At 39.2% G+C, this 18,478-nt stretch overlaps 1 protein-coding gene across 3 annotated transcripts in view; it reads right to left on the bottom strand.

Annotated features, from left to right (window-relative positions):
- rgs3a (regulator of G protein signaling 3a) overlaps window positions 1-18,478 on the bottom strand; it is a 148,115-nt gene that overhangs the window by 110,635 nt on the left and 19,002 nt on the right. For all 3 annotated transcript variants that reach the window (XM_039779981.1, XM_039779982.1, XM_039779984.1), the window contains one exon: window positions 6,557-6,624. In XM_039779981.1, coding sequence (XP_039635915.1) covers window positions 6,557-6,624 — 68 coding nt within the window. The remainder of the gene's footprint in view (window positions 1-6,556; window positions 6,625-18,478) is intronic.

Here is an 18,478-nt window from a genome sequence, read left to right as displayed (position 1 = left end):
ACCATGACCTCTAGCCAAACACCCCCCCAGAAGCTTTTTTCAGCTGGGTCGAACATTGGGAGAGTTAGCGTAGAGTAGCGTTATCAGCTGAATAGCTTAGCGCAGGGGCTAATGGATCCAGTGCTGTATCTTGTAATTGACCCCACTAATAATGCCCGAAATGATACCAAACTTCTACACTAGTACAAATAGGTTATGCACTCATAAAACGATGGATTGGAAAGTTTGTATGTGAAGTGTATGTAAATAACCCTTGCCTGCTGGCTTCTTGTCTCGCTGCTGCTGCTGCTATTTAACGGTAGTAGTAAGGCTTAGTACCGGGCACCAAATTACAACACCGAAAAGAGATGCAACAAAAATATTTATTAATTTAACTTTTTTTTTAAAGTAAGTGCTGTAGTATAACTAGCAGGAGACAAGTTATAATTGAGGTAAGTTTGGAGACATTACCTTATTTAATCATTAAATTAATAAATATTTTTGTTGCATCTCTTTTCGGTGTTGTAATTTGTAGACGGCCCTAAGCACTCGTCTAACTGCCAGCAGCAGCAACAACAACAACAACAGCAGAGAGCAGAAGCCAGAAGGCAAGTGTTATTTACATACACTTCTGGTGTACTTACAAACTTTACAATCCATCGTTTCATGAGTACATAACCTATTTGTACTAGTGTAGAAGTTTGGTATCTTTTCGGGCATTATTAGTGGGGTCATTTACGAGATACATCACTGGGTCCATTAGCCCCTGCGCTAAGCTATATAGCTGATAACGCTACTCTACGCTAACTCTCCCAATGTTAGACCCGGGTGAAGAAAGCTTCTGGGGGGGTGTTTGGCTCGAGGTCATGGTGCAAAGGACCCTAAGGTGAAATTACTCCGAACCATCACTTTAAGTCAGTGGCGCATTATTCAGATGCTATTTTAGGGGCGCATGCTTGGCCATAATGTAGCATGTGCACAATGCACATACACTTTGCTTCTCACATCTATATGGACGCAGAAGTTCCCATTTTTGCAAACCATACATAATTACAAGGAAAAATATTACTGAAAATGGGCTTCAGGTGTTTGGATAGGTCAGGAGGCACTTCACAGTACAGTCCTCAAAAAGTCGCAGCATTCTTTGTGGCTTGTTGTGTTTTACACATTTCCATGAATCATGAATGTGTTAATGACATAAATGAGGAAATATTAGAGGACTTAAGGAGATGTGTTGTGTGATGTTGAACTACGGCAGGATTGGACACTTGAGGGTCTCCTGGTGGAGCGGGTGGACTTGAGGAGATGCACCCGAGAGGCCGCAGCAACATCGCCACCCGGGCATTTATTACTTTGCCGCATCCCGGACAGCTCCCGCTAGCGTGCGCCAGGCAAATCCGCCGTCATAATAGCAATCCGCCATGGAACAAGCGCGCCTGCTCTTAAAGGGAATGTGAGATGACGCTCTGATTGGTTTATTGCACGTTATGCCCAAACCACACCTAGCTACTTCAGACCAACCCATTTTAGATTTGCGTCGGGCGCAAGATTCATTTATCCCGCCGGTATAATAGCAATAGCGCCCGAGATCCGCCCACAAAGTTACTTGCGTTTTGCGTTTGATACTTGCGTTTCAGATCGTTAAAATAGGGCCCTATAGGTTTAATCGAGGAGAAAGGGATTCCCGAGAATACACATCCAAACTATTTCCCGTTTCCCAAGAAATATAATAACAGTAAAATGGGAAAAAAATTGTTACAAACTATGCATAAACCAAATAGGATGGTATGTACAAAATATACTTCAGGAACCGGTGGAACCCGGTGGAATCCAGGTCAGCACGCACCAGCAGCCTCTGAACTCTAACAGAATATGGAATACATTCAAGGTATTTAGAATGACTTTAAAAACGACAAATTACTTGCTTTAATGAATTGTTTTTGTATATACAATGAAAATTTGTCAAATATCACTTCCATGAGGCTGTTCTCAGCAGACAGATCAGAGTGATGAACTTGGCATTTCATATCCCTTGAAGCTGCATGTGAAGTTTATGTATGTTCATTCTAATGTTGATAAAGATAAAGGGTGTTCTTTTGCATAAACTATTATGCATATTTCTTCTTGTTGCATTTAGTGTTACTTGAAATATGATGTGATTTGTTTTGACTGTAGCTGAAGTTATAGCTTAAAAACAAGTGAATTTCTCAGGATTTCTGGGATAGTGTGCTTCTGCTTCCGAAACAGAAAATGTCTAATTTTCGTGAAAAAATATGAATCCCCAAGACACACTCTAACACATCATTGGTAGCAGACCTGTAATGCAAGGCACTTGCTTGCTCATCTGGAACAGGACAATATGTAGGCAGTAGGTGGGGGGGGATCAAGATTAATAAATGACTCACTCTCCCACCTGAGTCACGACAGTTCATACAATGTGATAAACACAACTGTAGCTATGTGTATCTCATCTAGGGTAGATGTGGTTTGGGCTGTAACTTCTTTCAAATTAAAAGTTGGTGCAGAGCAGCAAGGGGCAAGGATTTTCATTCATACATCCTGCATCTAGCAGAGAACATATGAGGGTTAAAAGCAGCCAGGCCAAGGGCCTAAAATACTGGACAAAGGGATAAGTTCTGGCAATAAAACCAAGCATTCTTCATTTATTTTGAGACGCCAGCCAGAAAATCTAACTTCTCTGTCCTCTTTTTAGCTCACCTCACCCTTCCTTTCCATCTTTCCCGTCAGACAGAAATGTCAGACCCATTTTCACGAGACGATTTCAGAGCTAATGCTATCTGACAAGCAAAGTGATGCAGGGGGACACATTGTCTGGGGTGCAACTATTGTTAATATTCATGAACTCTCTGCTCCCTGCCAATTTTTGTGGCCTGTAAACATAATTGCTGAATGCTGACATGGCGACTGTGGAGATGAATTCTTGTTATGCTGCATGTTAAGTCTTTAATCTCTGGTTTGGGTGCTCAATGTTATAAAGCGAGTAAACAGTAATTTTCTCATACTTACACTTGGAAATACTCAAACATTTAATAATACTTTCTAAACAACAACAACATATCTGTGTTTACTTTGACTTTGACAAATAAAGTGAACCTACTGTGGACTGGAAATGCCTATAAATCAAAATAACATACACAATGGCATTTTCTAATAAGGAAGTCCTTTGATTCTATCAAAAAGGCATTATACTTGATTTCTTTTTTTAAAAGACAAAGTTTCTTTAAACATCACACTGATTATAAGCCACAATATGTCACATCACAAAATCACTCCATTGACTAACCTATGACTGGTATTTATCCTAAATGCCAAAAAATGTCTGTCTACATTATTTAAAAAGCAAGGGGAAGGTTTTAAAAGTGTAGTTAGTGTAAAGGAAAATATTCTTGAAATAGCCTTGTGGTTTTCTGAGGGACATTCCTTTGTAGATATCAAGTATTATCTTCACCAACATCTGAAGGGTTTAAAACCTTCAATGAGCTCCGTGTAAATCACTGAAATTATTCATGTGTAAGGCCATCATCAAACACCGAAAAATGTTTAAGTAGGTAAAGAGTGGACAGTTAATGATACCACAGAGCTCTTTGTGTAGTGGGGGTGATGACCATGGAGTGACAGAAGAGGAAAAGAAAGGGAACAGAGAGAAGGACGCCACAACAGTGAAGGAGAAAATATGCAGCGGTCTTGAAGCGAGCTAGGACAAGGCAATAGAAAACGGGTACAAAAAAGAAGAGAAAGTCTAAAAGGTTTTCCATTCTCCCCTAATTTAGTCCGTGAATGTGTTTCCCCCCCACTCCTTTAACTCTCCCCTGAGACCGTCCCACACAAACCGCACAATCATCTGTTACTCTGATTCCCCCGGAGATAAAGAGGAAGAGGGAGAACAAGAACGAGAGGGGAGGGGAGGGAGTGGAGAGGAAGGAGAAAGGAAAGGAGCATTCACAAATACGGATGTAAAAGTTTTCCATCTCAATGCTGCGCCACATCATTACTGCCCTCTTCACCTTCCACGTGACTTCAAAAGCTGCTCAAACTCTTCCTATACTGGATGCCAGATTGTTGTTCTGACAGCAATGTTGCAGTTACAGAAACTAAACATTTAGCTTGTGATAAACTGTGCCAAGTACAGTGTATCAGGTACACAAAGCACTTAAAGGCATAGGGTCAAATGTAGTGCCACTACTTTGTAGGGTAAGTAAGTTAACCCTAACTTGTGTTTCTGTGTGTGTGCACGACCTGCATTATGTGTCAAAAGAGGAAGAGTTTGTGAAAGGTGAATGTAAAGTGAAGCTTATCTGTCCAGTCCTTTCCAGTCAAGCTTATTAGCTACATTAACTCCATATGACCACTGCTTTCCACAGAGGTCCCATCCTGGAGTGTTTCAAAAGCAACAGATATATTTAAATGACATACTGATCTGCTGGATAGGCCTAACTTTCAGTCACTCCAGGAGCCAGAAAAAAACACGTGTACACCTTTTCCTACACATAAACTTATATGATAATATACATGGGAAGAATTTATAAAGCACTTGGTTAAAGCTAGGGAAATATTAAAGTCTTCTTTTAACATAGAAAAAGTCTCACACTCTTCTTCTCTTATGGTAGACGGCCAGGCCCTGTATGGTTGTGGTTTCCACTGTCTCTGTGCTTATGTTCTGTCACTATGTTTTATTAGGCTACTGCTTATGCTGAAGTGCTGTGCTGTCTTCTGACAATATGCTGTAGACAAATCAGCAAAGAGTGTGTTGGATTGAAAGCTATTTAATATGCTTCTTTTCAAGTGCTTGTGTACTGTCTTCTTTTTGCATCAAGCCTGCTCCATACACTGCAGCACCTCCACTTAAAAGTATCATCTATATAAGTACCTGACATTACAGACGTGATGCATCACAGAATCACACATGAAAGGAGGATTCAAGATGCCAATATGTGCCAGCTGGCTTTTCCCCTTTGATTTCAATAAGGGCTGCTTGTGCTATCTAAATACAGCCACTGTCACACATGCATCATAAACTGTAAAACATTACTAAAGTATTATCCCTATTGGTATTGTGTGGGATAAGGAACCAGAGTACATGTTTCCTGAAAGTCACGCTACAAAATGTACCAACTCAGGATCGAGTTGGATTAGTAAGCCATGGAGGAATACATCATCCCCCCCACAGCTATAGTGTGAACAAAAGCACGCAAAAAGATGCAGCATTCATAGCCAACAATCGTATCTCTGGTGTGACTCTGGAAGAAGGGTCAATTGACTCAGGGACGAAAGAGGCCCTCTTCTGCCAGCAGTAATATGTAAATATCAATATGTTTGTTTCTCTGTATGACATTAACAACGTAGTATTTAAATGTTGATTTCTTCAGGTCTGCATACAGTAATCAAAGAAATTTTTATTTTAATCCAGTGATTAATGTTTTGCTCTTCAGAAAGGGCACAAAATCAGTTTTTTTAAGTTTCATTATTCTAGCCAAAGTTTAAAAACACATCCCTATTTTCTGTACAGTACAAGAAGTGCAAAGAAGGTGCTGGCAAAACCATATGTCACCCCTCCCAAGGCCAACAGTACAGAAGGGTAAGCAGTGGCAAGGACTGCAGAGCATAGGGGACTGAGCACTCCAAATAGGGGGAAAACAGGAGAACTGTACTTTTGCAGGTCCATTATGGGTTGGTCCCAAACCCAAAAGGTCTTTAAATATGTTTCTGTTCCTGTTGTTGTTGTCAGTATTGCTACTGTAGTCAATGAAATACTGAATTAAATAATCACTGTTTCCTATACCAGTCATGATCCTGTGTCTCTGTGAACAGTTTAAGTGGTCTTCCTCGTTCATTTTTAACGACTTCATTGCTACTATACAGTATGAGAAGATAAACTTGAAACATTAAGAGATAACTAAGAATCTATAAGATGTAAAGGATGAGAGAGAGGACGACACAGGAAGAGTTTGTGATTTCCATTAGCAGATAAGAAAAACTGGCTTCACATCCAACTACACAGTTCTCTTTTCCCCTTTCACATGACAAACCATCATTCTGCTCAACATGCGACTCGCATGCAAGTAAGCCTTTTGACAAATATTGTCTTTCAAGAAATGACATCTTGCTCCATTCACTGCTCAAAGCTCGAACGCATGATTCAATTAGTTGCCATGGTTGCTGAGAATGTGTAACATGGAAGTCATGCAGTAAACATCTTACTGAAGGCATTTTTATGCATGATGAGTATGTTGGACATGGTGCAATGTCACGGGTCAACTACTTTGTATATTCATCGAACAGGCCTATATATTCATTGTGCACGCACATGCAAACACATTAAATAAAAACACATAAGGGCACACACAAACTACCAGCAATCACAGAAATAAATACATTATGCACCTGTATAGAGAAGAACATCCAATAAACAATTACAGCAATAGAGTTAATATTTACTGTATGTACACACGTGCGCACACTCTATTAAACTTACAAAATATTTCTGTTGCACATGCGCACACACACACACACACACACACACACACACACAAAGTAAATAAGGTTTGAATATACTTACTGTTAAGCATTGCATATTCTCAGGGCGATTGGTCTCGGGGGCAGCACCATGGTTTGACAGCACAGCCTCTGAAATGTAGACAAAGGAATCACGGGCTGAGACAGTGCCTCTGGAGCACATTTCTCTCAGTTCCAAAACAAAACAGCCTTCTGGATGCACAAAAATAAAGTCCTCAAATAGTTCTGAGAGTCCATAAAAGTGACTCAGAAAGATAACAACAAGCAATTATGGCAACAGTTGTCTGGAGCAGCCTTTTTCTGGGCTGGGATTTAAACTTCAGACCGCACATAAAAGGCAAAAAAAACGGCCAGCCGAGTCAAGATGCGAGGATCCAACAAACTGCCCAAGAGAAAAGTGGAAGTGAGAACAAGTGAGCAGAAGGGAAGGAGGGAGGAGGGACGGGTGAAGAAGAGAAAAGGAACTCCTCTCTCACTCTATTATCCGTCCGTCACAGGGCTCCTGGGAGGTTGCTATGGTTACAGGGACTCACGCCTCAGTGTCCTTTTAACTATTGCTCATAAAGGCAGCATTCAGCATTGGGCCACAATACAGATCTCCCTCTCTTTCTATCTCTCTCCCTTTCTTTCTACATTTCCTTTTGTTTATATCGTTCACTTAATATATACATCTTTCCTTCTTCTTTGCCTTTCCGTCTCTTAAACTTCACACACAGCAACCCCACTGTCCCAACTCCAACCACTACCTCCTTCTGTTTGATATTTCTCTCCTTCCTCTTACTCCTCTCTTTTCTATACTCGTCCATCACACATACCTCTATCACCATGGGAGAGAAATTATCCTACCCCAGACTGTGAAATGTTATTTTCCAAACTCTGCCAACCAAGTCAAAACAGCCCCAACATGAGCCAAAGAGTATAAGCGGATAAGTACCCTTCTGTTAACCTCACAAAACGTTGGAATAATCACATTGTATACGCACACATAGCTTGAAATGTCTACTTAAGTAGCTTTAAAGTAAGATATTTTTAACACTGCATTACAGAGTCACGTATATTGTTTTTAAATATGCTTGGTGCAACACTTCACAATTAAACTCTATCACACTTATTCTGAGTAAAACATCATAGCAAGACAACATCTATTATGCCATTACTGCTGCATGAAATGGAAGCTGCAAGATGTCTTTCAAAATCATTATATTCTTTTGACTAGGAAGTTATAATAAATTAAGGACCACACCAAGCGTGACAGTAAAACATGCATTTGTAAGAGTCTGTCCTCCCAAGAAAAACGACAGCATTAGTCATTTCGTTAATACCCCATAACAACATATGTTTATGTTCAAGTGACGATGTCCTCTAGCAGCCATAGTAATTATGACTCGTCCATTGGGAAACAAGGAGGAAGTTGGGTGACGTTATTATAGAGCCAAAAGGTCTGCCTAGAGAGGAGGTTAGGATGGTTGGGTGGCTCAACAAAATGAAAGACTTTGCCACGGGAGACTAGTGTTTGTTTCCTTGGTTTCTCTTAACGATGATGACAAAGGTCCACTAATGTTAACGAAGTAGTAATTGTAACCCAAACCAAGGTGTTTTTGTTTTAACCCCAACCAAGTCATGTTTGTGCCTGAACCTAACCAAACCTGAACCAGCAAAAGCAATGTCAGTTCATAAAATGGATTTATTTTTCAATAAGTTATTTGTATTTTGGAAGGCACTGACTAATGATGCCGTGCTATCGATATGGGTATCAGATCAGAAAGCGCTTAAGTGTGTCGATCAGGAGTGCTGTTTCAAAGAATGTATTTGGTTGTTTAATTTGGAGGACTTTTTTATTTTTTAAATCTTAATGATTGATCTTTCAAGAGGTCAATCAATTCAAGAGCCTTACCGCCTAGCAGATTAACAAAAACTTAAAAACTCCAGACATTATTTTAAACATTTTAAAAATACTTTTTTTTTTGGGCGCCCGGATAGCTCAGTTGGTGGAGCAGGCATCCGTGTATGGAGGTTTGCTCCTCAACACAGCAGGCCCGGGTTCAGCTCCGACCTGCAGCCCTTTGCTGCATGTCATTCCCCCCTCTCTCTCCCCTTTCATTTATTCAGCTGTCCTGTCAATAAAAGGCCTAAAAATGCCCCAAAAATAATCATTAAAAAAAAATGTTTACGTCTGATATGGTTTTTCATAAAAGGTTAAATTGCCTTAAAGCTATAGTGCGTAGTTTCTGCCACCCCCATGAGGAATTCTAAGTAATGATAACAAAACTGTCAGTGCGTCCACATGATACAAGCCTTTCGTGAGCGTGCAAGTTGCATATTGGACCATTGTTGGCTTCTAAACTAGTTGCAATGTCACAAAATCATGTTTGTATTTTTCTTCTTTTTTTTAATCTTTTGTCCGTCTGTTGTCTGTGACAAGTCTGTCAGGTTGGTTTTAGGTTTGGTCTGTCTCTGTCTTTCTCTTGTTGGGATTGTTTTTCTATGATTATTTGTAAAATAGAGAATATGATTGTTTTATGTGATAACTGGAAATGTACAAATAAAGTGTTTAAAAAAAAAAATCACGTTTGTAGATACAATCCTCACCTCAGATTTAAGGTGAGCAACTGAGCACAGAGAAACTTTCCGCTTTCTGAAGATGAATATGAAAACAGCCATCTAATGTCAAACTATAAACAGCGTCATTCTGCACAGTGAAGCTCAAACATCTTACAATAAGCACATGAACACATTTTTGAGAGTAAGGGAGGCTTTAACATGTATCTGTAGTCCTCATGCAAAACAAATCAAGCATCCCTCAACATTTTGGACACAGTTTATATTTCCTCTGAAACCTTTTACAGTAGTTTAACCCCAGAGTAAAGGGCCCAATCCCAGAGTTGCAGTTGCCATGGTAAGCATAAGGCTTCTGTCACTTGAATCTGAAACCTCCAGGGGTCCAGCAAAGAGATGGGCTAACCTGGCTGGCGTCAAGCCCAGCAGAGGAGCCTTTTGTGTGGGTAAGACATCAGTAACTCTGGACATAAGAGGAGCAAGACACAGAGCAGATGGCAACGAGAAACATCCAACATGACTGACATAAAAATGGGGGAAAGAAAGAGGCACAATAAGAGATGGAAATAGTGGACAGTGGGAAAAGTATACACAAGTGAAATTCAGCAAATAAAAAAAAAATTTAGTTCAAAGAAGGGAATAAGAAAATGAGAAGATTAAAGAAAGACAGACAATGAAACTAGACGGGGGAAAAACAAGAAGTGGCGTGCAAAGGCAAGGGTAAAGAACAAAAATCCGAAGGCGTTGGCAGCCTTCTGCAGTTGAGTCAGTCAGTCTCAGATCTGCCAGAACATAAAAAGCCCTTGACTCTACCGAGTCCCTCATTGCAGCACTCGCTCACTTGACACGCAGTCCCTTCTTTTCACCTCCTGTCACCCACAAACACACACTTGATGGAGAGGCTGGAAAAGCCAAGATGGGAGGAGATTCCCTCCACTTCAATGTTTGGGTTTCTTAAGATGACCTTAAATCTCAAGAAATTATTGTTTTAATTGGTGACACCAAGAACCAACAAATAATATAAGGAAATTAACTGATGTGGACAGACGAGGTAAGCATTACACACCGACAGTTTAAATTTAGCAAAGCACGCTACTAAAAAACTCACTGAAGTAGTTAAATTATGGCAAAAAGTAAATAAATATAAATAATTACTTCACCTTTTATTAATTATTAAGTAGTAAATCAAGTTCAAGTTTATTTTGTCATTGCTACCATGAAAGACACATTTTTATTTTTATTTGATAACATTGTAGATAATATGGATGTATCAAAACGTAATAAATATGTGTGGTAAACTAAACTAAAATGAAATTTTAAATGTGGTGTGAGTTGAAAGCACTCCCACTTCTACTCTTGTTGTTGTTGTATCTTCTTTTTTACCACTGTTTGACTGGTTTAGAGAGTAATACAGTCAATAGGAAAGCTTTTTGGCAATGGATGGGCAAAGTCTTCGATTTATTAAACAGCTAGAGTGGAATGTTTTAAAACATGACTCAGTGTACCAGCCAACCTCTTTCTGCAAAAGTCTATTTCTACACACAAACCAACAAGAAGAAGATCATACAGTATGAAAGCATAACAACTGCATACATACAGTACAAACCACCAGATGTCTGAATAATGCAGCATGACTCACACTTGGTGCAGCATAGTTTCCGGTAAACAGAGCTACAAGATTTTTTGACTATATTGGTTCAACAAATTAATAAATAATGAATAATATGGGTAATCATAAGGAAAACATTAATTTAGTAATAATGCCGGATTAACAGTGCAAACATGTAGGCCTGTACATTATTCAAAATAACATTTGATCACATATCTAATAATTTCACAACTGTGACTGGCTTAACTCCCAACATCACCTTCAAGATACAAGTCAATGACGACTTAAAGGTGCGTTTATATTTAATGTTGACCACTGTGTATCCTTGAGGCCTTATAAACGTAATAAGTGCATTTCCTTCTTGATAACACATCTGGAAAGCGGATTTTCAAATTGTCTTAAATTGTGCATTGTTTACATCCATGTTTTCAGCAGTCTTCCATTTTAATGATTTTCTTGGCGCATTTCTGTCTTTCTTGGCGAATTACTAGCCCCAGCTGTCAATCAGTGGAATAGGGTGAAAACATTGGCAGGGTAAAAACATAATGCAGACCGGATTACGTTGTTCACTAACGTAATGATAAAATGTTATTGACTGTATCTGGTAGGTTGCAAAGATGTTAATACTGAACGTATTATTAAAATGTTCATTAATAACGTATTCCATTTGATGTCTGCCAAAATGTACAATCTTGCAATATAATATTCACTCATAGACTTTAGTGACTAATGCATTATCAAACCTTTTTATTTGTATGTTTAGGCACTGGCAGCACTTGGTTAAGGTTAAAGGAACACGCGACCGTGGCGGCCTCTAGCTCACCCAGTAAGAGCGTTCGCCCCATGTTGGCTGAGTCCTGCACCGGCGCAGGGTTTGAATCCGACCTGCTGCCCTTTGCTGCGTGTCATTCCCCATCTCTCTCCCCCTTTCATATCTATCCACTGTCTAATAAAGGGAAAAAGCCCCCAAAAAAAAAAAAGGAACACGCGACGTATTGGGACTTTGTCATATTCACCGTATCTCCCAGAGTTAGAGAAGTCCATACATACCCTTCTCATCTCTGTGCGTGTCGTAACTCTGTCTGCTCCCAATAAGTGACAAAATAACGCCAACATTTTGTGATTTGTATAGTCACAGCGTGTACAAATAACAAGGTCACATGAGACACAGCCATCTTCTAACCGTATACATACTGGGAACTATAGTCCCAGAAGGCGAAGCACTGCTACTATTAGGTTAAATGCTTGACTTCAGATCAGGTGGATATAAGCCTGCGGTCAATGTTAGCCTCAGAGCATCAGATGCATGGCATGTCAGACATATATATACAACACATTTTGTCTCACATGATCACACACTCACACAGATTCACAGCCAGTATTTACCATTACTTTCAGAAAATAAATTATTCCACAGTCTACAGGGATTATCTCCATGCTTGTGTAGTCAAACAGGATAGTTGTGTGTAGATCAAAGTGCTCAATTTTCAGAGGTCAAATACACTTATTAACTTTGTAGGAATACTGATGGATGAAGACGATCCCTGTAGGCCTTCAGAATAATACACTAAATCCACCAGGCCAACCACTCATTAGTTGCAATTAAACTATCAATGAGTTACTTCGATTTATGTGTTGACACATTTATTAAATCCTTTGTTGCCACCTTGCCATCTCCAGGACACAAGTCATGTCCTAACCAACTGGACTGACTGACTTAGAATATTTTAAACTCCTGACTTTTCATCTTGCACCTTCATCAAGTAAAAATGTCGCATAGTACTTTGGTTTATGACTAAGTACCTGCAAGATTTCTGACATTCCCATCAGCCTCAGCTATACTGTACAGCTGTGTGTTTAGTGCTAATTAGTCAATATTAGCAAGCTAACATGCTAATCTAAGATGGTGAATATTGTAAACATAAACACCAACATTATCAGCATTATCATTGCCAGTGGGAAAATAACAGGAACATTTACAATATAATGGCAACACCGCCACAAACTATAGAATAAAATACCATAGAAGAATCAACACAGCTCTGACACAGTCTCAACAAAAACTGAACATAATAAGCATTGATTAAGTCCACCATTTTATGTCATGAAAAGGAGAGCACAGATCTAGGACATACATTAATATTGTAATACAAAACTCTAGCTGTAAAAGAATGCACAGGTAATGTACCATACATTTTTACCGCATAGTTTGATCCCTGGGAGGAATGCATTTTGTTAATGCATGAGATTTCTGCACACCATCAGCTCAAATCGGAATACATTTCAAATAATGACACAAGAGTAACATTCCAATTTAAAATACAGCACAAGCATGACAGATGCTCTGCCTAACATCAGTGACCACTAAACAACGGCCTCATTTATTGAATGCTGCCACATGGAACAAGACAATGCGATGACTTTTACACAATCAGGATAGCTGGATAGTAGTGACAGACACATTTAATTTCCTGTTTGTCTTGAGTGAGGCAGAACAGCCAGAAAGGATTATGTCTGCTGACACAAAGTGTTGCATGGATTGTCCATGATGGAGATTGTAAAACGGATTTGAAAAGCATATAAATACTCAAAGGCTGGGATAGAATTTCATATCCAGCCTAAATAGTACCTTTAAATGCATCAAATCATTAACTTCAACCATCATCAGGTTCAACATTTGATTATAATAACAGAAATAGTTGAAATGCTATGCATTTTCTCTGGAGCATCTTTGGCTATGTTATTTCAAACTAACGATTGAGAAATTACCGACAAGATCATCAATATTACTAGCATGCACATGCATTCTGCCTTAATGCCTTTGCGTTTGACACACTGACATAATATTTATTTTTTCTTTACTTGACAAAATGTTGACAACTTCACTATGGTAAAATGCCCTCAAATTTGACAAAATAAGATACAACATATTTCACAGTACTGATGTTCTTGGCATGAGAATGATGTGTCATCCTACACAGAACTGTCAACATGTGCTGTGACACATGAGAATATTTGCAGAAAAGAGACGCTTGAATTGGGCAGGATGGGAACATGCTTGTTTTCCACATGAGTGCGCCCCTTATTGTCAGTCACACACCCTCCAGTCGTGCCCACTTAGTTCTGCCTATCTTCTGCAGGCTAAAAATGTCTTCTCATCAGGAAATGGTTTTAATTAACTTTGTGTCCATGACGACTTTGAGCCGTCTAGGTTCATTGCCTCTGACCCTAACACATTGGAAGTGTCCACCCTCTGGAGATTAAAGACAGTGCTATTTGGAGGTTTGCAGTCTGAAGAAATTCATGCATGTGATGCAAGTAGTTTGGATTGCACAGGTGGCTGCATTCTCTTTGGATTATCTTCTCGGTTGTCTGAGACTGGCTAGTGCTTGTCCCCCTCCCATTCACCCCTCACCCCTCTAGCGGTAAACATGTCCCTGCAGTCTGCCACCACCTTCTTGTTCATTTCCTGAAACATGTCCTGCATATATTGAGAATCACAGCAACACATTGATACATCTTTCTGTCAACTTAAAAGGGGCTACTTTGGTTTCAACTATGGTAGTCAGCTGGGCATTATGCTTAGGTCAAAACAGCCACAACCACTGAAAACACAGCCATGTGTGCTCAGGGTCTTTAAGATTTCACACCACTGTAGAATTATATGCTATTACATATTTTCTCTTTAAATATGCAGCTCATGTGAGACTGATAGTACTGTCTGACCTTTTACTGAATGAGTTTCAGGTTCAGGCTTCTTGTGCTGATTCTGATCTCAGTTATCTGGTTCATTTACTAATTTAGAGACATCTTGAGCAAAACATAACATATAACCTATTAGCTATGTTGTGTCAAGTATGGTTGGAAAGATTACACTCATCATACAGTAAGCCTTTCTTACAGCAGACATGACAGCATGACATTGTGACAGTAAACCAACATGCACAATACCAGAACCCTGAAACTAAAGCAGCTAAACAGAATTCATCCATCATTAACTTTATTAATGACACTTGGGCTGCAGTTGAATAGTCAAAGAAAGTATGTCCTATGTCTTTTCCCAACCACTTTTCAATGACTTTGATGGAAAATGTCACGAGGTCAAGGAAAGATATGAAGGAGAATTTATAAGGACTTAGGGCTAAGACAATGCGACTGCGCCTACACTTGGCTAGGGCTGTGAGGGTATGGATGTTTTCTTACCGCGGTGAAGAAGCAACGTATCACTGAGGTATGGCGCTTAACCAAAACCCCCTGTTACAAGTAAGTAAGTAAGTTTGTTCTAGTTGAGTATATTGTTCAAGTCAGAGAAATATATATGTTACAATTTAATGCTAACACAATAAGCAGTCAGACAGGCTTTAGTATTTTTTTAATTAATTGAAATCCATGATCGTGATTGTCATCCATCAAAATGTACCGTCTTTTTAAATGTGTTTATATTTTTGTGAAAGGAAAAGAAGATGTGAGATTTACATTGTTGACAATGTCAAAGGAGAAACACAGTAGCACAGAGCCGAGAGTGTACAGTAGGCTGTTGGGTTAAATGCTTGACTTCAGATCAGGTGGATATAAGCCTGCGGTCAATATTACCCTCAGAGCATCAGATGCATGGCATGTCAGACATATACTTAACACATTTTGTCTCACATGATCACACACTCACACAGCTTCACAGCCAGTATTTACCAGAGCAACCTAACATTATAAAAACACCCCCCACCCCTCCATGTCCAACCCCTTGCATATAACTTAATCACATAGTGTACATTTTAATCTGCTGATTTACAGGCTTGCCATCTGGAATAGCCTAGTAGTGTTAATGTGTGGGTTTGTATAGTACATCTGGACTTTATTCATCTATTATGAAAAGTGATACAAGTATGTGCGTATGATGCAGATGACACACTTTTTAAGCATGAGCCCAATGGGTATACTGCTATTTTTGCTTTCACGCATATACACCATCTGACCCACATCATAAGCTTGTTGGAGGGAAATACATTAGCCATGGTCAAAAACACACACACGTACATGTCACTGAGGGTCACTTGTCTCCACCAACACACTACGCAAGCCAATAAAGCACAGCTAAGTGAGTTTCTCAAACACTGATATTTTTCTTCAATCAGTACATGCAGACATAGAAAGATATACAGTACATTATGCTTGTGCAAAAACATGCACAGCTGGGCAATAACATTGACTAATGACCACCTAGACTAATACCATATCGTAAGTGCTTTTTAATCTCCAACGATATGTAATTAATTATGTACCAAGCTAAGCACTGATTATCCAAAGAGATTTATTCTGCTGCTTCAAGCATTTGAGGAAATTTGAAAAAATATATACATATATTTAAAAACTACTTTTATTTTTTATTTTCCTCTCTATTACTGTTTTAATAGTCTACACATGGACCACATGAGTGTACCGATACATTTCTATTCTATACAGCTACTGAAAAGTCTAAGTACACTCCAAATTAGATCAATCATCCATGTATCCTGTATTGTTAGTATTACCGCTGGTAAAAGAGCAGTGTACAAAATGACCAAATGTAGCTTAAGGCTTCAACCAATACATGATATAGAAATATGTTCTGAGAATCAACACTAATTGCCCTGTCACTCATTATCTCAGAAATGCTGTTTGGCTGTCATTCATGCACAGCCTCTCAACTCATGTTAAGCAAACTTAACACGGCAGCCTTTTTATTGTAGACTTACATTGTAATTAGCTGTCAGCGCTCAGCGGATAGGTTTTGTTATGGAAGCAGAGTCTGAAACATGCAATAGGAAAGTCTGTCTGGCATGGCTTGTAACAATGTGATATTTAGAGAGTTTACTTCTCTCTTATTCTTTACCCATTTACTTGCTTAACTTAACACATTGTTTTCTCATGATAAATTGACAAACACTGTATATAATGTAATCTGTCTGAACATATTTAGGACAAATAAAAACTTTAATTTGCATATACAACGTGTTATTGGTGATCATTTTGGGGTTAATTTCATTACATTTAGCCATTTCACACTTTTACTGTGTTGCCAGGTGAAAGAGTGCAAACTGCACCTCCTTCACCTAGGGCTCTGAGATTCTGCCTAATCATTGCTTACCACATTCTCCGAAGCGCCGCACAAAAACAGAATACACAAACAAACCGACCAACAAACAACACAACTAACTACAGCTCCTACTGGGCAACTCCTCCTGAGCACCCAATGAGGGCACAGGTTCGACATGAAAACTATAAAAAGTCTGTTTCCCCAAAATAAGATATTCAACCCCTCATAGTCACCAAATGTCTTGCTTACGGACAGGAAAAAAATACACAGATTATGGTACTTTTTGGGGAGAAAAAATGTAGAAATTTACAAAATTGTAACTATTCAAAGACTTAAAATCAAGTTTCAACTCACTTAAAATGTAAAGTGAATGATGCTACATATCACCATTGCTTGAGAGTAGTTCGAGAGACACATGATGACAAGCAACAAAAATTATAAATTAGCTCTGAATCCAAACCATTACAAGAACACGGTGAGCCTGCCAAGCTCTCAGTATGCTCCTACTCACTCCTGTAATTGCAGAATTTCCCTTAATGATATATTATATTGCAAATTGCGGACTTATATATGCTGGTAGCTAGTGCTACATCAAATTGTTTGATTAGTAAAAGCCTTTTTGCATTCTGCCACAGTTTTAGGTTACATAAGAGATGGACTGAGGACTAACAGACAGCCAGAGTGACTAGAGAAAATGTCATAGAGGGGAGTGAATAAAAATAAAAATACAGGTAAGAGGGAGATGCGTGAAACGGAAAAGACAGGGTAAATGCTCAAGGATTTTCACAAACATATGGATAATCAGTGTGAAAGAAATACAAAATATAAAAGGACTGACACATATATAGTGAGACAGAGAGGAAGACACAGAGAGAGAGAGTGAACACACAGAGTGGTATTGTAATGAATGGGATTTTGGTCATATCCATATTAGTGCATGTCATGGTGCAGCAGTGCCTCTATGGCCTACATTCTGCCAGCTGGCAACACATGAGTGCATGCATGAGTATGCATCCCCCACTCACACACACTCACACACACACACACACACACACACACACACACACACACACACACACACACACAGATCTGATGAGACAGGAGTGGGGCAGAATTTCCACTGGGAAAGGTGAAAACATTCTACATCCATTAAAACACTCAAGCACGCTGTTTTTTCCCTTTTTTTGCCATGACATCCAATGAAATTAAAGAACTCTAAAACTTACTTTATTGTGCTTTTCCCAGTAACTGTGACTATAATTACTACACTTGTGTTATACACCTTTAAGCCTGTTAGCCCATCGCTAAAAGAACTACCTGCCTATGTAACCCTTGAGTATAAGTCAGGATTCCCTCGTGTGAGCCTTGTAAGGGTTTCCTCCTGGCTGAGTCTTGAGTCCAATCTGATACCCCCGTCCTATTTCAATCCACAGAAGCATAAAACTAATTTTAAAGTTGCATGAGGCAGATTAGCCTAGTTCAGCCAAGCGGTGTAAATTGGGATGGGTTAGCTAACGTCTCATGATATCATCATCATTCTCATAACCTAGAATGGAACTATGTGAATAAGCAAAGTCAATGGTACTTGGAATGGGGAGGTCTGGGGTTGTGAACAGTATGTGCATGTCACTGTGCGCTGTTGTGAAAGGTTTGTGCATATGTGTGTACAGAAAGATGGGCTCGTACTGTAGGTAATCTGAATGTGTAAACCAAGTTCCTTAAGGGGT

The sequence above is a fragment of the Perca fluviatilis genome, chromosome 17 (assembly GCF_010015445.1).
Source record: "Perca fluviatilis chromosome 17, GENO_Pfluv_1.0, whole genome shotgun sequence".
In the NCBI taxonomy this organism is placed as follows: domain Eukaryota; kingdom Metazoa; phylum Chordata; class Actinopteri; order Perciformes; family Percidae; genus Perca; species Perca fluviatilis.
The sequence above is the reverse complement of the archived record's forward strand: the minus strand, read 5'-3'. Positions and strand labels throughout refer to the sequence as shown.